We start from the raw sequence: 23,157 nt of genomic DNA on the forward strand, positions 1-23,157 counted from the left end.
ACTGTCCAGGGCTAAAATTCTCCTCTTGTACCCGTTCAGAGACTCTGGAGGACAGACGCAAACTATTTTCATCGCAAATCATGCACCAAATCATTTTTGCCCCAGTTTTGTGTGCGAGTGTGGCAACATGGGTTGACATGACATTTGTCATGGCTGCGGAGGGGGAGACTTAACCGGCAGAGAGCAGAGGCTGTGGCCCCAAAACTTTAAGTAAGTGAAGTGAATGTATTGAGTTAGTCCTAATCCCTAATCCCATCAACTCCAAACCCCGACGCGTTTCTTGGGTCTCAACTTTTTTTTTCCCCCAAGGCGTTAAGAGCTTGGGAGTTCTGTCAGGTAACAAGAAAATCACTTCCGCTTCTTGTCATCACGGCGATATGATGTTCTGCGTTTTCCCCCCCGAGAAAACTGCATTACTTTCCTACGGAAGAGGATTAGGGCCACAAGAAGAGAAATAGATTAAGAAGAAGATAGATTTTTTTTTCAAGTTTCCATTTACAGAATAAAGTTTAAATTTCCCGATTAAAATTGAAATTTGGAGAATTATTTTGTCTTTTTTTATGTCGAATCCATTCAGGAAATTTCGTCTTTTTTTTACTAGGACTTTTTCACAAAATTTCAACTTAAAACTCGAAATGAAAATTTAAATAAAAATCTCCTTCCTGTAATATGTTTTTTCTCTTCTTGTGGCCCTCATCCTCTTTCACAATTTCCTCACAATTCCCCACTTTTTCACCTTATCACTTTCCCTCACACTCTCCTCAGAGGAAGCAGCCAATAGCTGCACTGGACAAGGGTTTGATTTTTTTACTGCCATTTAATTTTTTTTTTTTTATAGCCAGACATGAGAGAATCAGCTGTTTGTCACCCGGGAGAGATTCTTTCACCCGACGTCAGTGTCCGAGACTGAACCGACATCGAAGCGAGGATCTCGGATGGTCTTCCTAGCCTTTCTTTGCGATCGTCTTTCACGTGCTCCTCGCATGGATGAAAAGACGAGACGTGTCTGATTGACATCATAAAGCTTTGCTCCCTGCTCTCTTAGCGTTCCGGGAAGCAAACAGGATATGAACACAACCTCGTGCGCGCTGCAATAAATCTGTAATCATGCCCTCAGGTCGGCTTTAAAAAAGAAAAACCCTGTTATGCAAATTCTTTTATTGCTCCTGCAGTGAGGCTGTTAAAAGCCCAAATCCGGGTTCTCTTGCATCCTGTTGTGCTCTCGCCCGGCCACCGTCGATGCCGTCGAGGTGCTTGACTGCTTTATCTACTTCAGTGCTGCTGTTATGGATGTGCTGCCTGCAGAAACGAATTGCCCCACTGGGACTAGTAAAGCATCCCGTGTGTGAATCAGATTTTCGGCAGCGTCGGAATTTTATCGCAGGCTGCCTGCGGTTGGTACGGTCCCTTAAATTGAGACGGCCGCAGTGTACTGCTGCACCAGGCTAGATACCCATGTACCAGATGTACCACTTTAACCTTCGCTGGCCGCCAGCTTCGCTCCGTCGTACCGAGGGCCCGTGGAAGGAGTCGCCGTCTGTTTCACCTCCTGTCCTTTCGCTCTGGCAAACTACGCTCCCGCCGAGCTGCCGAGACACTTTCCTCCTTTCACAGCGAGCCTTTTGTATGGGATAATTAATTTTTTTTTTCTACTTTCCACTGTGAAGTTGAAGGACATTTCGCTGGAGTTAATTTTAGCTGCCGGTTGCAGGGACGGCGGCGAGCCCGCAGCCTGGCATCCGCTCGTTGTTATCTCCTCTCCCGTCTCTCTTGATGTATTATGAATGCAACCGGCGTGTAACATTTAGGAAATTTCAGATCCCCTTCTTCCCGTCATTGCAAATTACCGCAGCGACAAGGGCAGTTGTGTGTGTGTTTTTTTTTAATTATTTATCTATTTCTTTTAGCGGATGTTTCCATTTTAACATCAGCCCTTGTTAAACTCCGCCACTCCAGATGCCCTGCGAGCTTTCCAGTCTGCTTCGCACACTCGTACGAATTTGGAAGCGCAAAAAAAAAAAAAAAAAGAACTCTTTCAGCTGTAGCTGTGTCAGCACTGGCTGGCTGAAGGAAAAAAAAAAAAAAGCCAATATGGCCTCACACTCTGTCCTGTTTGATCCGTGTCGACAGGTCTGGTCACTCAAGTCTTTACATAACAATGTGGTCAGCAGTTATGTTTTCTGTGCCGAGGCACAGCGGCGTCTTTTTATTCGTTCTGCTGCTTTGTGCACGTTTGATGTTGAATATTATGAAGTTGCGCAGCCACATGAAGCGCTGGCTCGTATCCATCCGTCTTGAGCAACCGTGAGCCCAGTTGTGCGCGGTTTTTAATCCGTCACTCCCACCTCTTTTTCACTCCCCTGTCATTTTTCTTTTGCTCCTCTTCTGCGACGTCTCCATCCGCCAGGCGGCCGAGGAGGAGGAGGGTCTCTGAGGAAGATGCTGGGTTCAGAGCGAGGCGTCGTCGAAGAATGGCTCTCCGAATTCAAGGTGAGGGTCTCTCTCTCTCACTCTCTCTCTCTCCCACTCCCTATCCCTCTCTTCTCTGACTCATGATATGTCTCTCTGGAGGTCATCACTGACGAGTTCCTTTTATACCCAGAAAGATGACACACAACTGTCACAACTGTGGCGAGGGATTTTTATTTAATAAAATTTTTTTGCAGCACTATGAATAAGAAAGACCCATTTTGTTGGTTTTATCTTTGCAAGTTTGGTTGGAGATGGCGCTGCTTGTTGGGACATGATTTCTCAACAAACACACACACACACATTCCTGCATATTGCAGTAATCCTGAGTTTCTTCCACGCCCATCATTGCTGCCTCATATGACTTCTTTGCCTAAGTGAAGAGGTGTTCAATGTATTTATTTGAAGCGAAGAATCGGCTGCGTGCGAGTTTGAAAAATTGCCATGACGAAGAGTCGAGGCCTTACGCTTTGACAAAATACATGATATATTTGAAAGGAGACAGTGCAACACAGTTTTTTTATAATGGAGTTTTTTTCACCCTGTGAAAGTCAAACCTGTTGGCACAACAAATATTTACAGTTCTTTGGAATAAAAAACCACAAAAGCTTATCAGTTTCTAAGCACAGTGAGGTGTTTTTCCACTCTGGAATATCTTTGTATTCACTGCAGAGAAAAATGCTGAAATACCTTTTATTTTCTCCACTGCTGTGGGGGAAAAACAATCTGCGTCCGTCTCTCTCTCTCTCTCTCTCTCTCTCTCTCTCTCTCTCTCTCTCTCTCTCTCTCTCTTTCAGCTCATGAAAAAGCACCAGATTAGAATGCCCTCAACAAACCACTGGCCCAGCTCTTAGTCATAGTGTAAATGCTGATGCAGTGAAACTCGTGATTCAACCTGTCAGCATGCAGTGCAGCTACATGCTTCTGTCAGGCCAATAGATCTCCAAAAAAATGTGCCTTAATTATTTCAAAACAATAGAATCATTGTTTTGTTTTTGTTTTTATCCCCTGGTGGAGGTTTTAGATGCCTCCACCAAATTAACAGACCAGTAATTATACTAAATGGGAGCCTAATTATGGAAAACTGTTTTTTACTGGGGCGTCAACTAACATGCCAAGCACTGTGCAACCTTGGTTATTGTTGGAGAATTCATTTTTAAATCTGGAAATTCATTTATTAAATCAGGAAATGACAATAATAGGGTCCCTTAAAATCCCTAATGACAAATAAAGGTTTGATATTTTTTTTTAGCAACGGATTCAAAGTTTGAAGTTCATATGCAAGGTCAAATCTTACTGGAAAGAAAAACATGGTCAGGGTTCAGGTTGTGTTAACTATCCTCTGTATGGAGATGCTATTTATAAAGGCAGTGCACTGGAATCATAAGCCAGAAGTGAGGACTCTGTGTTTGGTGGAGGGCAGAGGAGGGCTGACAGAATTCATGATGCGGAGAGGAGGGAGTCAGAGATGAATAGCCTGAGAAATGTATCGGTATGAGTCACCATGTGAGCAGCGCACACCAGGCACATCATGTCCCGTCCCTGAAAATGACCATACTTAGGCCTCCTCCCTCTGTCCCCGCCGCACAAGCCCTCCGTCCTGGCCATTTAAAGAAATTCACTCCCGCTTGCCAGTTATCGCACTCTTAACGCTGTGGCGTTCGGAGTCTTTTTTTTTTTGGTAAATCCTCGCTAATGTGGTGCATCCGCTGCCAGCCACGCTCGGCTTTGTCGACTCCCACCGTTAATCCCCCCCCCGACGCGGCCTCACGCTTTGCTCACATGTGCTCTAAAGCACAGGTGTATGCTCATATTTCAAATGTTTCAACTGTAATGTTGCTGTGTGCTGCATGGGGGGTCATGGGGACTCGGCATCAAGCTGTCAGGTCTTAATTGGGCACTTGGCAAGTGAGTAACAGCTTTGAAACTGACTCGATTATAGGTGCAAATTTATACCATTTGAGGTGTTCTGGGAAAGACGGTGTGACAATTGACTCACGTTTTAGCCACTGCTGCTACAGCAATTGGAGTCAGTTGTGATTTTTTTTTCTTTTTCTAAATCTTAAAAGACCGACGGTGGCGCAGTGGTTAGCGCTGCCGCCTCACAGCAAAAAAGTTGTGGGTTCTCCCTTTGTCTGCATGGGTTCTCTCCGGGTTCTCCAGGTTCCTCCCACAGTCCAAAAACATGCATGTGAGGTCATTTGGGAATTGTCAGTAGGTGTGTGAGTGAGTGCGAATGATTGTTTGTCTCTATGTGGCCTCTGCGACGAACTGGCCACTTGTCCAGGGTGTCACCCTGCCTTCGCCCTATGACAGCTGGGATAGGCTCCAGCTGACCCCCGTGACCCTGAGCTCAGGAAGAAGCGGATATGGAAAATGGATGGATGGATGGTAAAAGACTGCCGGGTGAATCGCTGATTGAATATCTCCTTCACAGCCATCGTTTGCTTGTCTTCACTCCAGGCCCTGCCAGACACACAAATCCCCAGCTACGCCGGCAGCCTCCACCTGAAGAAGTCCCTGGTGCCCGCCCTCTACCGAGTCATCCAGGACCCCAACAATGAGGTGAAGCACACGGGAGCTCCCGAGGGAATCGCCGCCGTTTTTTTGGTGTTTTTTTTTTTTTTTTTTTTTGACTCGCTCGCCGTAGTCGCGGCCTGGTAATGAGGGAAGGCGCTGGGTCTGTCGGGTGCACACGGAGACACGAGCGAAGCTGCTCGGGGAGAGAGAGAGAGAGAGAGAGAGAGAGAGGTGTGACGGACGGGCGCGATGCCAGGCACACTACCTGAGAGATGGCAAGGAGAGTTCTTAATATAGCACACACACGCACGCAGATGCATAATAACAGGCGGCAACATCGGCTGTACTAGAAAAGCTACGTGTGGTGCGAAAGAGACCATTTCCTGTACAAACAGACCTGGTTATTATTGAATGCAGCCACACTCGAATGCCCCTCGGATTTAAAATTAACCAGGGTTTGACCACCACCAAAAAAAGATTGCTGCGCGGTATACCGAGTTAACTATATTTCATACAAAGACTACTGACTGCTTAATATGTTAATATGTCGCTATTTCCAGCCACTTTGTCTGCACAGTTTCCTTTAATATGAAACAAAACAAAGTCCACTTGTGTGTGTGTGTTTGCCTTTGAGAGGGTCCAAAGTTGCTGTCGCACTGCGAGTTTGCCTGTTTTTCCATTGGTGACATAAAGGACTGAATTCCTTTGCCAAGTTCATTATTGACTTGCTGCTATTTCAGGCTGAGCCACAATCCAACACAAACAGATTCTCTCACACACACACACCCGCACACACACACACACACACACACACACACACACGCACGCTGAAGCTCTCCCCCCTGCACCGACTCCAGCACAGGATAAACACTTGGCACGGGCGGCTCCCCAGGGGACGACACCTGACCGGGCTTTCATCGCGGCCGCTTCATTCACGTCGCTCTCGCACACCTCTCGCCGTCAACGGCCAGCGTCACTTCCCGTCACCAGGGCTGCTTCAGAGATCAAAGTGTTTGCCGTTTATTTGCGCTCTCATCTCACCCCCGCTGCCTCCCACCCCGGTGCCTTTCATTCCAGCTGCTGGAGCCCGTGTGCCACCAGCTGTTTGAGCTGTACCGGAGCTCCGAGGACCGGCTGCGCCGCTTCACCCTGCAGTTCCTCCCCGAGCTGGTGTGGGTCTACCTGCGCATCACGGCCAGCAGGGATCGCCAGAGCAACGGCTGCATCGAAGCCCTCCTGCTGGGCATGTACAACCTGGTGGGTGGAGGGCGTTTTTCAAATGTTTTTCATTGAACTCCACCTCAGCAGCACGCACGCATGCCGCCGTCCCCTCAGCTCTGTTTGTATTCACAGCCACTCTGCTGCTGCCCACTATCTCTCTCACACACATTTCCTGTCTTTGCTCTCCTTGAATTAGTTTATTTGGTTATTTGTCACAGCAAGGTGACTAATATGCTTTGAGAAATGGGGCCAAACAGTGAGACTCAAATAATAGAGAGGACTGACATCACAGAGCAGAAAAGATAATATGTTGAACAGATTGTGAGATTGGCATCTGCAGTCAGTCGGGCTGGGCGATTTCGGACAAAAATAAAATGCCCTTTTCTCTGAAAACAGAACACGTAATAAATAGATAGCTAAAAAAGTGGTCTGTTTGCAGAGATCTTATGTAGCTTCCACTTTAGCATCCTCGCGGTGCTATTTTCAACATGCTAACTTAAACATACATTTTTTTTTGTCCGTAGCATTGGCACAGAAATCGGGGGTCGTCCTCCGAGCTCGTGCAGGTGTGCGTGTTTGTGCGTGCGCTGACGGTAGGGGAGGATTCGCAAGGGAAAAGCCATCTTAATGGATACATCCAGGTTAGATTGCATCACCGACAATCACCCTCTGGGAAATGGGCTAAAAGCTCGAGACGTCAATAGAAAGAGCTCCATGTCAGCCAGCGTGGCATAAAGGTATATCCGTGAATAATTTATTCCTCCAAGCCTTTAACACCACACACACACACACATATGTATTCTATACATGCTCACAGGCTTTCTGCCTTCTGGTCTGTGCTGAAAGATCACTGATAAAGAGCTGTGCTCTCAGCACTGTCGTCCCATATTCAGACTCCACTGTGAAAAATGGAGGGCAAGAGATGATCTGAAGAAGACGCCCGGGGATGTGGGGGGGGGGGGGTAGAAGGGACAAACAAACAAAGGAGCAGAAACCTGCTTAATCCAGACTGTTGATCACAGATTAGATTGCGACCGTGGAAGAACCAAAGGCGACCTGCCTTCAGTCTGTTGGTTCGGGCCCCTTTTGATCAGCAATCGCTTGGAATCTCTACCCAATCTGGGATCAATCGCACGACAGACCTGAGGAGTCGCTCACGGCAGCAAATCCCGGCTATTTGCGCGTCTCTCGACCGGCGTTCCGAGCACCACTTGAACCCACAGCTGCACACGGCCGCGTCGGAGCGAGGAGGAGAAATGGAATGGGATTTGACTCGGATGAAGGGAGACAGCTGTACGTGCGTCTGCTTCATCATGGTTTTCGACTGGTGTAGATAATCAAGCATTGCTGCTTTTTGTTTTTGTTTTTTTTTTTTAAGGGAGGGCTTCATATTCGGGGACGCACTAATCTTCGTGTTTTGTATCAGTGTGAAATTGGAATTGAGCGGCGAGGGCGCTGGCAGTGACATTTAATCCGTCAGTCAATATTGTATATCTGTCCCTCTCTCTCTCCCCCCTCCCTCCCTCCCTCTCTCGCTCCCCTACTACCTACCCTCCCCACAGCTGCATCGTTCCAAACATGTGGACGATCCGTCAGATTTAGCAGGAAGCTATAGCTGGAAAATAAAAGTGCTGTTTACTGAAGCGCTTCTTGGAATCTCTGCGATAATTAACTGTGCGGAGCTGCTTCCCTGGAGCCCGGGATAAAAATAAAGATCTGAAACTGGGCGGAATATGGGACCTTTTCAAAACCAGTTCATGCCAGATGCCCATCTGCGCCAAAGTTTCCACCTCGTCTCTGCTGCTAAGTGCAGTGCAGGAGTTGTCATGTTGTTCTCTCTCCCACATAAATCACACAGTCAGTCATGTCACAATCACCTCAATCATAAGCAGCACTGGCAGGAATAAAGTTTGACCTGGCCAGCGGTTTGTCTCGCAGTTGTAACCGAGAACCCAGTTGTTTCAGTTCAAACATTGATTCAGCTTTTTTTCTGTTTTTCTTCTTGTCTTTGACTTGGCAGGAAATTGTGGACAAAGACGGCAACAGCAGGATCCTCTCCTTCACCATCCCATCTCTGTCCAAGCCATCAATATATCACGAGGTGGGTTTCTTACCAGCGTATCAGTCGGATGTCTCCCAGCATCCTGTCTCTTCTCTGCTCTGATTTTTGCACCTGTGTCTGTTTTTCATTTCACATCGAGTTTGCTTCCTGTGCTCTTGGCCATGTTTCCCGTTTGGTGGAGAGGAAAAAAAAAAAGACACCGTGTTGTCTTTTAGAGCCGCGCTTAACAGGACTTGGTGATTTGGGAATATTTCTCACCAAGGCCAGACTCCAGTGTTTGCAGTGTGATGTCATTTGCTGTGACGTCTTTCTGCGAGGACTCACGTTTGGTGGCGAGTGTGGATGAGACTGCTGAGTGTCGCTGGAGCCGGCGGCCATTTATCGCTGTAATTACAAGCTTGAGAAGCTCTCTCCTTCGGTGTGTGTGTGTGTGTATGTATGTGTGTGTCCTTGTAGGTATGACATTGTGAGGACCAAAATATGTTTTTGGACCGACAGAGGCTCCTCATTTTCCTTCACATCTCTGTCATTAATATTTAGGTTTAGGACTTCAGGTCTAAGGTCAAGGGAAAGGACAAGGTCAGTGTACTGGGGTTAAGGTCAGGGTTTTCGTCAGGCGATACAGTAGATTGGTGAACAATGAATGGAAGCCAATGTAAAGTTGTCACAAAGGAAGCAAAACAAATGTTTGTGTGGCAGAAGATGCGTGACGCACCGCGAGTGAGTTTTGCTGTATGTATTTTGCTGTCGTCTACAGCTCGGCTCCAACTGGCCTCCAGCATTAATGCACATTAAAAACTTGAATTGCTGCAGGACTTATAAATCACATCTGAAGGGATTTATTCCTTACTTTTTATTCAAGGACGTCCTGTTACAGTTTTGATGTAATGATTGTTACAAAAGCAAACGGTTAATTCTGAGGAGGTCAGTCGGTTCAGCGGACTGAATCCCGCGGGCAGTCTCTCTCTCAACCAGCTATTCTTTCCCATTCATGTGTGGTAAATGGTGATTTAACCAAGTCCGATGTTCTACTTTGACCTTGTCTTTGTCATTGTCTCTTTATTTTCTTCCCGCCATAGAAGAGTAGGTTTAAGATTTAAGTTTTATCCATTTCCGCCTCTCACTCCATCCACCCATCCATCCATCCATCCATCCATCCATCCATCCATCCATCCATCCATCCATCCATTTTCTCTCGCTACTCATCCTGCCCTCACACTTGTCAGATAGGAAAAAAAACACCTGCAGAATTATTAATAAGTGCAATAAGCAATGCAATAGCTTCACGGGTGATAAATAAACACGGCGCAGCAATGAATTGAAAGAAGCGGCGTAGTGATAAGCCTCTCTTCAGGGGTGCGGAGGAAGGAAAACATCCCCCCGCCCCCCACTTCCCCCGAACCGTTAATAGGTCACCAAAATCATCTTACGATCATTCTGCTCGGTGGATGAGTGCGTAAACAAGTCATTACTCACTGAAAAGGCAGAGCGACTCGTTTCTTTCTTTCTTTTTCTTTTCTTTCTTTTTTTTTGCGACATCATCACGTGCCGCCTCATCACGTGAGTGAACCGTGTGCTCCCTCTGCCGTGTGTGCAGCCTTCCAGCCTGGGATCCATGGCTCTGACAGAGGGGGCGCTCTGCCAGCACGACCTGATCCGCGTGGTCTACAGCGGCCTTCACCCTCAGAGGGAGACCTTCACGGCCCAGAACAGGTACCTCCCTCCCGCTTAGAGAGCAAAATACCGTCACACTGACTGGCTGATTGAAGTCCTCCCTTTGTTGTTTTGGTTCAATACATATATACCTTGGAAGAGTCAAAGAAACATGTTGGTTTCATTTATTTTTAATCTTGCTTGCTAAGTCTTATACTTATCATCCTTTGTGGGGTTTGTGAATTATATATTAACTCTTTTTTTGATTTAAACACCAAGAAAAAACTGGACAACAGAACTAATAGAAAGGAAATATTTGTCAGCTACAACCTGACTGGCACCCCAGATAAAAATAGTGGTGAATAAATCTCTAAAACTTAATATAACTCAAATTATAAGACTCTACAACGTGACGGACAAGGTTGAATTGCCCTGCTTGGCCAGCTCTGAACAGTTTAGGGGGCGGTGAGCCACGTGCTGAATCCAACTGTGGCCCTTTTTTTTTTTTCTTTAATGTATCCCAAGTCGCTCTTTTCAAATGACCAGAGTGTGGCCGCCTCCACAGGCCTGAAAGCTTTTTTGGCTCCTTAAAATTTCCCCGACGAATGATAAAACATGCTGGAGCCCAGCCAGAAAACGATCTCACACAAAAAAACAAAAAAGAAAATATGAGCACGAGTTGCACTTTGTGCCGGCTGATAACGAATTGTGGCAGCAAGCGCTGATGAAGAAGACGGGCTGTCCGAGAGCGACGTCACACAAACTGATGGGGGCACGCTCTGCACTCTGGACGCTAACAAGGGCCACGTCTTAAAAACCATTTGTGCACCAGAGCCAAAGATGCAGTAAAGAGTAAGACGCCCAAACTCCCCCTTAAGGAAGGTGCTGATACTGCTGGTGAACAGCCGTGGGTCGTTCACCTTTCACCTCCCTCGTCAATACGACCTTTAGACGCCTGGCCACGCTCCCGTCGTTGCTTCACTTCATGACAAACTTAATTAGTGCCGAGCATCGTTGAGATTTGACCAAATGCGTTTTTGTTTTTGTCCAATGTGTCGTTTGGCATCTATTGAAGAAGATTTATGCAATATGATGTTCTCAATACTGAGGATTTGCATACAAAGAAGGGTGATGGTCATTGGGGGGGGGGCAGTGAGAACACGTGCACCGTGCCTGCAGCGCCGTGCAAGGACACATGTGACTCTGACGCAGAGGGGGGAGAAAAAATAAAATAATGGTCAAATAATGGCCATGCTTCCCTTTATGAAGCTGAAGGGGCCTCAAGTTCAAGAGCAGCATTAAAAAAAAGAAAATCTAGACTAACTGCTTCCTACAGACTCACGGACTGGGCTTTATTTAAGCTGTGCGTCTACACATAACGCAGGGCTCACATTGACTCGACTCGCTGAGGTAAGCAATTTCATCAGTAATGAGAGCAGACTGCTGGAGCAGATCTACATAATCTCTTAATACAGGCTGATCACTCAAGAATGAAGAGAATATTAATCAGAAAAGTTTAGGGTTCAGCGGCAGTCGGATCGAATTAAATACTATTTGATTATTTATTTTTTGACAGTCTTGATATAATTACCTTCTCACAATCTAACGAGGCTCTGTGTCGTGTTTGCAGGTTTGAAGTGCTCTGCTTCCTCATGCTGTGCTACAACTCGGCCGTGGTCTACATGCCGCTGTCCTCCTACCAGTCGGTCTGCAGGATGAGCTCACGGTGAGGAAACCGCTTTGAACTCCGTTCTTCACCCTGGAGCCAAGCGGCGACCCGGACACTTTTACTGCTCCTTTTTTTTTTTTCTTTAACCTGGGCTCATTTTAAAAGACCTTGTGAGATTTAATTCATTCATGCTCGCACCACTGGGGCGACTGCAACGCGCGGCCGCTCTGTACCTGTCCACGTCAGTCGTGTCCCAGGGCCAACAGAAGGGGATCAGTGAGGAATTCTTAATGCGAGGATGTGCAGTGAAGCTACCAGGCAGTAATTCTTCTGACCACGGCGGCGGCTATTCAGGATATTAATGCCCCCGCCACCCACTGTGAGCAGACAATGCTGAGGGCCGAGTCAGTCTAGACAGAGCAAACTGCGACTAGATGGTTTAACAAAGGTTGTTTCACACCTGTTGATTCAACTTTGCTTCACCTCCATTTATTATTAACCGTCTGACCTGATTCCTTTTTTTTTTAGCTCCTTCGTGGTGGAGTTTAATAGGCAGAACGTGTGTTTCAATGTGGGTTGTTGTCTCCCCGGATGATGTCACTTCACATTCGTGGCTGACTGGTGTTTGTGTTCCACCTCCAGGTTGTGCGTGTGCGGTTTCCCCCGGCAGCAGCAGAAGCTCTGGAGGGAACCCTGCAACCGTGTGCTGCTGGACCCTGAGTTCATGGTGCAGATGCTGACCGCTGTCTACCACGCCATGTACGTTCCCTCCACATCGGCAGATCATTACATAAGTCCTGCCTGTGCTCTTAGTGCTTTTTCTTCTTTTTGTTTTTTTTCTTTAGCGATAAGATTTACTCCAGACACAAAAACAAAAATAAAATGCGTACAAAAAACACAGACATACGCAACAAGTACGTTTAAAACACTTATTACCGATTTACTGATGGCGTCACGCAGTGCATTGAGGACCGTAGCGAGGACGGTTGTGTTTGAAGCGGATGACGGCCCACACTTCAAGATGGATGCCCCTCCCCTCCCCTCGCTGAGAGAACCAGTGGCTGCAGCCGTGCAGTGGCCAGAGAGCGAATGAGTATGCATACTGTCTCATCACCCCCTGCGGGCGTGCACGGCAGCAATCAGCAGAGATTGGAGCAATCGATGGATCTGCTGGACAGAAACCATGGATTTCTCTCTCTCTCTCTCTGTGTGTGTGTGTGTGTGTGTGTGTGTGTGTGTGTGTGTGTGTGTGTGTGTGTGTGTGTGTGTGTGTGTGTGTGTGTGTGTGTGTGTGTGTGTGTGTGTGAATAATAGCCCCTTTTAGTAATCCCCGCCATCAGTCAGTCACCCTGCCGCCAGCCTGAGCTCTGGCATTCAGTCCTGAGAGCGGAGAGCCGGGCCACAGGAAGGGCCAACAGACATGAATCCGCGGCGCTGCCACATGCAGCAGCAGGACCTTGGCACTCGGCAGGGACACTCTGGGATTTAGGTTAATATGTTCGCTAATGCCACCGCGCCGTAATAGCCCCCACAGGGAGAGAAGCAGGGGACGTTCAAACATATTGACGTTTTATATATCTCATGCAATGGATTATCTTTATCTTTACCCCTTTCTACATTGTAGAAATGTTAAAGACATCAAATATATGAGCAATATACAGTACATGAAATTATGTTGCAAAGAAAACATTGTTAAATAACTAAATGTTTTATATGAAGGGTGACTATTTTCGTTTTGAGTTATGGGCACACTTTTTTTTGTTTACTACATAATACCATATACCTTCCGTTCATTCGTTGTTTGATCCCTTAAGTGAGAAACTATGTAAATAGTCATTACAATGAAAGAAAAATCATTGCATGAGAAGGTGTGTCCAAAATTCTGACTGGTAGTGTATATATATTTTTTTGTCTGATGTGTTTTGAACTGTTTTCTCTCATTGTTCTCGACATCAGAGGTGTGTTAAGCTGCTCGCCCGCTCGTTTCATGTCGAGTCTTAAAGGGAAAGCCTGCACTTTTGTCCTCTGCAGGGCCGATCAAAGAGGGTTCAGCCGCTTTGCACCTCTCCTTCTTCCTCCTCGTCTTTGTGTTTTTGAATGAGTAATGTGCGTTTGTGTCCTGGCCGCCTCTTTAATCCACCCAACACCCCCCCGCCCCCTGATTGAATGTGGTTATTTATTGCATCAAAGCCCTCTGTGTACTTTTCTAAGGGGTCGCGTGATTAAACCCAGAAATACACCTCCCACATTTGGCACTGTTACACACCTGTGAGTGTGCAAAGGTGCTTTTGGGAGATGCACCAAAGTAAATTAAAAAAATTTCCATGTCGTCTAGTCCATCAAAGCAGCTTGTTATTTACCACACACTAATTCATTCCACTAATCAACGTCACAGATTTTCAGTGGTGTGATTCAGCTGTGTCTATTTCACAAGATAGAATCCCCCAAATGAAGGTTATTTTTAAAAGTTGTCTTGGCAGATTTAAAGGGAAACGGAACCTTTTAAATCTCAGATTAAACAAAAACGGCTGATTCTGTTTGCAGCCTCCTCTTCCTCTTCTCCTCTCCTCCCCTCCGCTGTCCTATCCTCTCCTCACCTACCTCCACATAGCCCTGAGGTTTACTAAATGACTAACAATAGTTCAGCAGGATGTGACTCAGACATCAAGGCATCTCTTCAGACACACCTCTGATGCTGTCAAATGCTGACGTGTGCGTTTGTGTTTTTGTGTCTTGTGCTGTGGTGTGCAGATACAATGGAGAGTGGGAGATGGGCCGAGAAGCTCTCGAGGACATTCTGTACAGAGCTCAGCTGGAGCTCTACTCCCAGCCTCTCTTGGTAAGAGCAGCAGCAGCAGCAGCAGCAGCAGCAGCAGCAGCAGCAGCGTGATTTCTTTTGTCAAAAAAAAGGATGTCACATTTTAGAACAAGTTGGCAGTGTTTTTAAAAGGCCCAGCATTCTGCTCTGCCGTTGTTTCCTAACAGCAACCTTTACTTGTTTTTTTTCTTGCACCAATCTTTCCGTTTAGCCCTTTGTGATGTCACAAGAGGTGCTGCCACCCTTCACACCACTCCTCCACACGCTAACTGGTAGCACTCTGAGGCCACCTTGTGGCTGTTTTGTTCATGTATTCTTAAAAACATATGGCCGGCACACCGATTAAGGACACCGACAGCATACATTTTTAAACAAACATATCAAAAATAATGACACACAAAGCATTTATCTGTTATATTAATTCCTGATTTAAAGGTTAAATGCAATGTTTGTCACTGTTAAATATCTTAAACAGATTTCTTACAATTTATATATCGAATTAATATGCCCTAAATGCCGGTGCGTGATGATCGTCATCGATCATCGAGGCTTTTTTTCAGAGAAGAAGCCGTTCTTCTTCTGTGTTTTGCAGTATGTAAACGACGAGCGACACTGCCACCCTCAGCGCTAAGTGCTGCACTGCAGGTATAAATGAGCCCGAAGTGTCGCGTTTTTGTAGTCGATTACGTCGACTAATCGTTGCATCCCTAGATTATTCATGCACCCTGCCTTCGCCCTATAACAGCTGGGATCGGCTCCAGCAGACCCCCGTGACCCTGAGCTCAGGAATAAGCGGGTATTGAAAATGAATGGATGGATGGATGGATGGATTATTCCTTGCAAGGCTGAATCACTCGAGTGCAGGAAGAAAAAGTAAAGGGCTGAATAAAACAAAACAGTTATAACATGGGGCTTTTAAAATCACCGCAGACGGCCAACAATCCACCTGAAGACCCTGCGAGATACTTCCCTGATTTAACCGTTCGCTGATTACACTGACGTCGCTTCTCCCGTCGCCCTCAGCTCGGCAACGCCATGAAGAACTCGCTGCCGGACAGCGCCCCCGACGAGTCGCGGGGCCGCAAGGTGCTCCAGGTGGAGGTGACGCCCACCATCAGCCGCATCTCCATCTCGGCCATCACCACCGCGTCCATACGGCGCCACCGCTGGAAGAGAGAGGGTAAGGCGGCCGCCTCGCAGCCAGGGAGTCCCGCCCCCGCCGGCATGAACGCAGCGAGACCGACCTTTAGCGTCCAGTCACCTTTGCGGTTGAGTTGCTCAGTAAAAAGGTGTCCAGTCTGTGAACTCACAACCTCTTGCTTTTCTCCTCGACCCGTGAAAAGGCCTCAAAAAGGGAGCCACCGGTGAGACAAACGACTTTTTTTCCCCCTGTTTCTGTTCCCAACAGCGAGGCGGAAATCCCAGTCACACCATTAGCACTGACCAGATGGTGTCTCCGTGTCGCTCACTGTGTACCTACCGTTCCTTAGTTTTGTGTGTTCCACTCGCTGCTCCGTGTTGCTCTTTTTTGTTTTATTTTATTCTTATTTTTTGCCCCCCTTTTGCTCGTGCTGTCATTAAGTGTGTGCTGTTCTCTCAGTGTGAGCAGGTGAGCCGCCACTTGCCACAAAATGGTGCCTTCAGATGCTTTCCTCCACACTCACACTCAGTCACACGGGACACGTGCGGACTCGCCTTCGCATAATAAAAAGAGAAAGAAAAGAACGAAGGAAAGAAAGAAAACACGTCTCCCCCGTCTGTGTTGTTGACTCCCAGATTGTTTTGACTACTCAACCGATGCAGAGTTGAGCCTCGTGGTCACTCCTCCTAGCCTCGCCCCGAACCACCAGCACCCCCACCACAGCGGTGAGGAGAGGAGAGGCGGGCGGCCTCACACCCACCACCACCACCACCACAACCACCAGGGCGGCGACAGCAACAGCAGCAGCAGCGTCATCCCTCCCATCACGCTGGAGGGTAGGGGTCAGTGGCGGACGCTCAGGGCAAGGAGGCTCCCCCCCCGGGGGGGAGGCGGCGCCCCCTGTCGATCGATCTTAATCTTCCCACCCTCCTCCTGCTCCTCCTCCTCCTCGTCTTCCCGGTTAACTCTGCCGTTCTCATTTTGGCTGCCTCTTCACTTCCCCAGAGTAAACTAACTCATCCAATCTATAAGAGCCTCACAGCCGGCAAATCCCTCTGCAACCAGCCCGCTGCTGGGTTTTTTTTTTTCTCCCCTCAATCAGAGCGGACGAGTCAACTATTCTGGGTTTGAAGGAAGTGCGGCTAGTGGCCTTAGTTTTTTTTTTTTTCCCTCTCAATTTTTGCATCCGCCATCGTATCGTATGCTCCCCTTTTTTAACCTCATCGTGCCCTTCCTACTCACCGAGCATGTTCGGAGCGCCGGCCGGCCTGCAGCTTCATCCTTTTTACACTGGGCTCTCTCCGCTCTCCATCTCAAGTCGATACATTTTTTTCATACGGCAAGATTTATTTTTTCTGTGCCCTTATCAGGAAAAATACATCTGATTTTAATGAACTGGAAACACCAGCTTTCTGTTTAATTCACGAGCTCTCACAGTTAAAGACACGTGTTGGGTCTTCGGCAGCTATTCTGCAGAAAGTGGATTTTCAATTTGTTTTATTTGATCCTAGTTTTTTTTTTTCCCCTCTCTCCGTTTTGCATTATTGAGTTCTAATTTTACATTCTGCCATACTGCATTTCTCTCTCCTGGCTCACTGAGCATTCTCAACCGCTCCACGCATGCACGCGCCGCAGTTCGCCTTCGCCACAACATGAAACACTGGAACACTTTTCATCGACGAGGCCAAGTGACGCTGACAAAACTCGTGTCTCAATGAGCAAAGCCGACTTTCTTTGCCAAAGTTTATCTTTACGGCCCATTTTGTCCCGTTGAATGTGTGTCCATTGCCATGTTTGGTGGTTGATGTACAGTAGTCGGCTCTCTCGATCATGTGTTTTCATTTTTTCCCCAGTTGCGGCCATCAGTATTTGCCTGAACACCGTCCCGTCTCCCCCTTCCACAGTCTGTAGTTAAACAGGTGCATCTTCGGACAAAGGAATCTCTTAGGCCTGGAGGGCCACAACTGGAAGATAAACTAAGCATTGCAAAGAACTCAACAGTGCCGGGAACAGTGCCTCTTCCCAGTCAATGATCATTTGGAAGAGAAATTTAAAAGCTTCTTTAAGTTCCAAGCTACGGGACGCCAATTTTGGAAATTGCAAGATTGTCAGTCTTGCATGGTTCACCATATTTACTATAAATGTTCTATTCAGTCTACTCATGTTAGAAATCTTGCACAAAAACTGCATTGGACTGATTTCTTTTCAAGCACTGCAAAAATATTACAAAACTGCCATGTTACTCGCTGACGCAGCCATTCACGTGTTCATAAGTCCAGATTTTTCCTTCCTTGAAATAAACTCGGTCATCTCTTAAAATTTCTGGGGATGCTCATGAACTTACCAACGAGGAAGAATTCTCTTGGCATTGAGGAAACTCTTGCAAACCTAAACAAGCCTAAAAGACTAAACTCGCAAAGACAGAAAGAAAATACGTGTTGCAAACCAGGTTTGTAAAGCTTTTTTTAGAAGAACTTTCTGAGCTCTTTGTTCTGGCTGTCAGCTCTGACCGGAGTGTTTCTGGATATCTGGCCTGTAGCGGTGGAGCTCATCCCACTGGGGCCGAGCCGTGCGAGCTTTGGCTCAGCGCCGCGGGAGAAACGGAGCGGAGCAGCATGAACGTCTCCTCCTCCTCCTCATGTTATGTTGCATGTCTGTCGGTCTGGTTGGTTCTCTTGCCTGCGGTCGCCCCTCTGCCGTCCAGTTGTTGCTTGTCCCAGCGATGCATGACGGACGGCTGACCCTCTGTCTCGGCCCTCTAACAGGCTTCAGCCCTCCATAACTGTCTGACGGTGATGCTCTGTGTTCTCTAACTCGAGTTTGTCGTCTGCTTTTGTGTTTTCCCTTCACAGCCGTCGGTCAAGGAGGTCGTAGACGGATTGGTGTTCTTTTACTGTTTAATGTGAATTTGCGTGCCGATGTATAAGGATTGATTTAAAAAAAAAAAAAAAAAGAGTTTATTTTAAACATACATCCTGTTTCAACTGGCAGACTATTATTGAACTCGCACCTTTCTCTATAAACAAACTGCTAGTTTCAGATTTGAGCTTGTCAGTTTCACGCCCAACATTGTCGTTGTGCACCAAATTGAATTGGAAATGTGTTTGGTCCATAATGACTGAACTGAGAGGTCTGTTTGCTTCCTGCAAATCAATTCTGCATTATTATTAAAATACTCATATAAAATATGAGCAAAAACTCTTCACCCTGAAACATGGACTACATTTTTAAATTTAGCCCGTAATGCTAGCATTTTTTTTCCATCCCAGGCTTATTCTACTTTTTAAAAATAAAACCTCAGCTGCTGTCAAGCTAACTTTCTCTCTTCTTCTCTTTTTTTTGTCTGTCATGCGTGCTTGTCTGTCTTGTCTGTGTGTGTTCATGCATGGTCACATTCAGAGGCCGACGGTATGAGCGGCGGCGAGGACTCCTTCAACATCAACGACCCCGACGAGGGCTTCTCCTCGGGGGCGTCCAACAGCAGCCAGCCCAGCGGCACCAAGACGGGCGGCGTGGGCCCGAGGGGCGGCAGCCTGAACAGCAGCAGCAGCAGCATCAAGAAAGCCATCACGGCCCGGCTGTCCCGGGACAAGGAGAAGGAGAGGGAGAGGGAGAGGGAAAAGGAGAGGGAAAGGGAGAGGGAGAGGGAGGCCGAGTCTGCGGCCGACCAGCAGAGCTCGGCGAGGAGACGCCACCAGAGGCAGCAGTCGCCCCCGGCCAGCATCAACCTGGACGCCATCCAGCTGAGCCCCATCAAGAAGCACCTGAGTTTCCCGGCGGGGCCGCCGCTGGTGCGGACTGGCAGCACCTCGTCCAGCAAGTCCTTTGACTGCATGAGCCTCAACCTGAACGGAGCCGAGGAGCACCAAGAGAAGCCGCCGGGCGACTCCGACAGGGAGGGCGGGCTCCCGACCGGCGGATCCCACCGCCATTCCACCATCAGCCTGAAGGAGGAGCACCTGATCAGGCCCGAGGAGGCCCAGGACCTGCTGTCCCCCGGGGCTCCGCTCACCAAGCAGTCCCGCTCCCCCAGCTTCAACATGCAGATCATATCACAGGTGTAATGCGTAGGTTCAGGTTCCCGGGACGCACACACACACACACACATACAACACACACAACACACACACACACACACCCCACACCAAACAAAAGAGATTCATAACAAACCTCATACACGCTTCATTTGCAGCTCTTCACAGTCCACTTCTGTCAACTTGTTTCTCCATATGTGTGTGTGTGTGTGTGTGTGTGTGTACTTGTATGTATGTATGTGTATGTGTGTGTTTATAGGCACACATTTTTAAGGTCTTAAGAGTTGTGTCTCAGTCTGTGTAACATCTATTGGACATACAATCGTGACCTGCTGTCATTGCTGGAGTGTTCAGAGGGACTGACAAGAAGAAGAAGAGGAAGATGATGTTGGAAGCAGGTGTGAAAGAGTTGCTGCTTCCTCCTCCCCGACAGGTGGCGCTGTTGATTCCACACTAACGTCTCCGTAAAGTTGAAACTGTGCCGCGGGGGAAGGAGGGATTTATGACATTTCAGATTATAATTATTTTTTTTCTTTAGGTTGCTGACTGAATCAGTCAAAAAACATGAATCAGCAATAAGACTTTACTGTTGCTCACGTTGGAGACCAGTGGCGTCTCTTCATTCCTACCTTTTTCATTCCCGGGCTCACGTGCAATCGTTCTCGCTGATTATCTTCCCCTTTATTTGCCGTTTTAAATTAGGCCTTTATTATCATAATTATTATAATTATTAAATCCTCGTCCAAAGATGGTAATATTTTTGCTTTCCCTCACTTGCTTGACAATGATCTGTCAGCCAATCAGCTGGCCCCAAGTGGTTTTCTTTTTGTTGTTGTTGTTGTTGTTTTTAACTTTTTTGTTGTTGTTGTTGTTTTTCTTTTAATGTCATTTGTCGGGAAAATCAGACGTTTAGTTCTGAAACCAAACTGGAGCGTGATGACTGGGTTTGTCTTGGCCAAAGCTTTTAGCGGGACAGATCTATGGAAGTGGCTCTGATGCATCTTAGGGAGGAACAAATTGACCTCCTGATTTAAATTCAAAAGGCTGAAACTTGTCGAGGGGCCGAATTTAAAACACTGACCGCTGAGCAAAAAGGCATTGACTGTGTTCAATACTGGATCGTCATTATGGTTCAAACCATTCAATGGGTTCTTCCACCTTAACGCAATCGTTCTGTCGTTTCTGAGCTGGTGAAGCGCTGCCCTCTGGTGGCCCGAACGCGTCACTGCGTGCTGTCCCAGCCGTCACCGGTTTGTGACGGCTTTGCTGTTTCTGTGCTGTGATTGGATGACCATGAGACATTTTGTTCTACCTCATCGTGTGTTCACCTGCCCCTCAGATACCCGTCTACCAATCAGGAACCAGTTAGGTTTTTTGTTTTTTTTAACAGAGGCGCTCAAATGTTCTTTTTTTCTGATTTTTTTTTTTTTTTCTTTTTTCTTCTCTGGAGGACTCGTGACGCAAAACCAGACCGCTTCTTCAGTCTGCTGCACATGGTTTTGCGTGTTGGTGTGGGTCGATCCGACTGAACAATTTCATGGCCTCGCATTTCAGTCCTTGCATTTCAAAGATATTGTGGACAACAACAAAAAAAAAATCCTGGCAGTAAAACCACAACAGGCGACGTATCCAGTTCTGCCTTCAAATGGCTGCTTTGGGTTTCAAGCTTCAATTATTTTTCATGTCCCCAGATGATGAGATGCCCTGCTTTTCCTTTTGTCTTGATTCTTTGCAAAGTGCAATTTTCTTTTAAATAGTCAACGTGCAGAGTTGAGTCTTTGCTTGTTTAATGCCTGCGTCTGCCTTCTGTAGTGCTCCAAGCGCCGCTGTCTCGGACTTGACAAGCAGCCAGACGGCCAAACCCAAGTCCGGTCCGTGTTTTTTCTTTCTTTTTGTTTCCTTTTTTTTTTTTTTTTTTTTTTTTTTTTTGCCAGATGTGCCAAAATGCATCTTCTCCTTAAATTTATTTTTCTGCTGGGGTGTCTTAAGTTAAAATGCCTATATTCGGGTCTTATTTTTAAGTCAAAGGGCCGGAAAGGCTGTTTGGACTCATGGCTTCATGTGCCCTTTGGGTGCCGCTTTATTGACTTTTTGCCATGGTATATTTTTTATTTCTTTTTTTCATTTGTCGCAAATGCTTGCAAAAAGCCGTACTCAAGCAGCTACGACTGGGCTTCGATGTTCACACGTAAAAGTAATAAGGATGTGCCCGCACACTGTACCTGTCAGACGTCGTGTCGTGTTGTTTTTGCTCTCCATTGTCTTGCTCACGTGCTGGTTTGTCAATGCAAAATGATCGATCAGTATATGTATATATACAAGAATCCAGTTCAGTCTGCAGTAAAAACCCCAGTGCACCTGTGACCCATGCTGTGCTGGTGAATCTCCAAATGCTAACGCTTCTGCTGCTGCTGCTGCTGCTGCTGCTGCTGCTGCTGCTGCAGACCCTTGTCCTGAGTCAGTCCCGTGCTCGCTTTAGCCTTAAATCCTCCACCACTGCTTGGTTATGCCCCTCCAGCTCCAGCTTTACTCCAGTTAATTAAGCCCATCCACCTCCTGTGAAGCCCAAAGAGAAAAAGTCCGACTATAGTTTGCAACCTCCGCCGCCGCCAGTGGTCAGAGTCACAGCCGCGGCCTATTCACGGTTACCACCCACCAACTCGGTTATCCAATCGCAAGTCAGTTGACACTTGTAGCTCTCTTTAATTATTTATAATCCTCAGGAAAGTCAAATCATTTGACCAGTAAAACATGTTGACGGGCCATACTGATAGGTATAGAGTCCTTGGCTGCAGTCATTGTTAAATATGTAACTGACTGACTGCAGTATAGTCGTTTAATAACTTTGTCATCATTTTTCTAAGATCTTGGGGTGCTGTAAACAGCGGGCTAAATACGCTGCTAGGACGATGAGTAAAGCTGTGTCTTATTTCGGACCTGTCGTGGACACACTGTGACTGAGATTCTGACCCTGCGTGGTGGGGAAGGGGGCGGGGGGGCAGTGAAGGACAACAGGAGTAGCAGCACATCCTATTGGTTGGCCTTCGCTGAGTGTAGGAGGCTTTCAGCAGCAAAGCTTTGAAAAGTCACTGCTATCCGACAAGCGCGCCACAAGATCTCCCCCCGGTTCACTGCCACTGCTGTGAGGCTCGGCAGTGAGCTGGCTGTTCCCTTCCACTTGCTGTATTTTGCTTCTAGCGGAACTTCAAACCTTTTCTCGCGAAGGAGTGACCCTCCCTCTCCCAAACCCCTCCCTCTTGCCAGCACCTGTGTGCGGCGCAGCGTGTCGACCCAAAGTCACCCGTTGACCAATGTCCGTGGCGTCTGGTGTTACTTGCATGTGATCAGGGCAGGAAATGGAACACGAACCAGCGAAAGTGAGGAAGTTCAACCGCGGCTGGAATTTCTATCCAGAGGGTAAAAAGTGTCACAGCGCTCGTGGCCAGATGTAGACTTGCTGGATCTATTTGCGCTGCGTCCACGAGTGTGCGACTCTTTTCCCCGTCTATTTTGGCTGACAGCACCTCGGCTATGCTGGTGCTCCCCCACTCTTTCTTTTTTTGTCTTGAC

The 23,157-nt window shown here is 47.3% G+C and overlaps 1 protein-coding gene across 5 annotated transcripts in view; it reads left to right on the forward strand.

The window, feature by feature from the left end:
* Positions 1–23,157, forward strand: part of LOC142897803 (hyccin 2) — a 38,312-nt gene that overhangs the window by 13,853 nt on the left and 1,302 nt on the right. For 3 of the 5 annotated variants that reach the window (XM_076040391.1, XM_076040390.1, XM_076040392.1), the window contains 11 exons: positions 2,408–2,490; positions 4,933–5,034; positions 6,067–6,246; positions 8,231–8,311; positions 9,870–9,985; positions 11,556–11,651; positions 12,237–12,353; positions 14,346–14,433; positions 15,436–15,592; positions 16,189–16,395; positions 18,953–23,157. The exon at positions 18,953–23,157 is cut by the window's right edge and continues 1,302 nt beyond it. In XM_076040391.1, the coding sequence (XP_075896506.1) occupies positions 2,440–2,490; positions 4,933–5,034; positions 6,067–6,246; positions 8,231–8,311; positions 9,870–9,985; positions 11,556–11,651; positions 12,237–12,353; positions 14,346–14,433; positions 15,436–15,592; positions 16,189–16,395; positions 18,953–19,617 (1,860 nt within the window). In that variant the 5' untranslated portion in view covers positions 2,408–2,439 and the 3' untranslated portion in view covers positions 19,618–23,157. The remainder of the gene's footprint in view (positions 1–2,407; positions 2,491–4,932; positions 5,035–6,066; positions 6,247–8,230; positions 8,312–9,869; positions 9,986–11,555; positions 11,652–12,236; positions 12,354–14,345; positions 14,434–15,435; positions 15,593–16,188; positions 16,396–18,952) is intronic. The other 2 variants (XM_076040393.1, XM_076040394.1) reach the window with 2 other exon arrangements.

Source organism: Nelusetta ayraudi, unplaced genomic scaffold (genome assembly GCF_046127955.1).
Source record: "Nelusetta ayraudi isolate G7.1 ecotype Tasmania unplaced genomic scaffold, CSIRO-AGI_Nayr_v1 ptg000060l, whole genome shotgun sequence".
NCBI classification, from domain to species: Eukaryota; Metazoa; Chordata; class Actinopteri; order Tetraodontiformes; family Monacanthidae; genus Nelusetta; species Nelusetta ayraudi.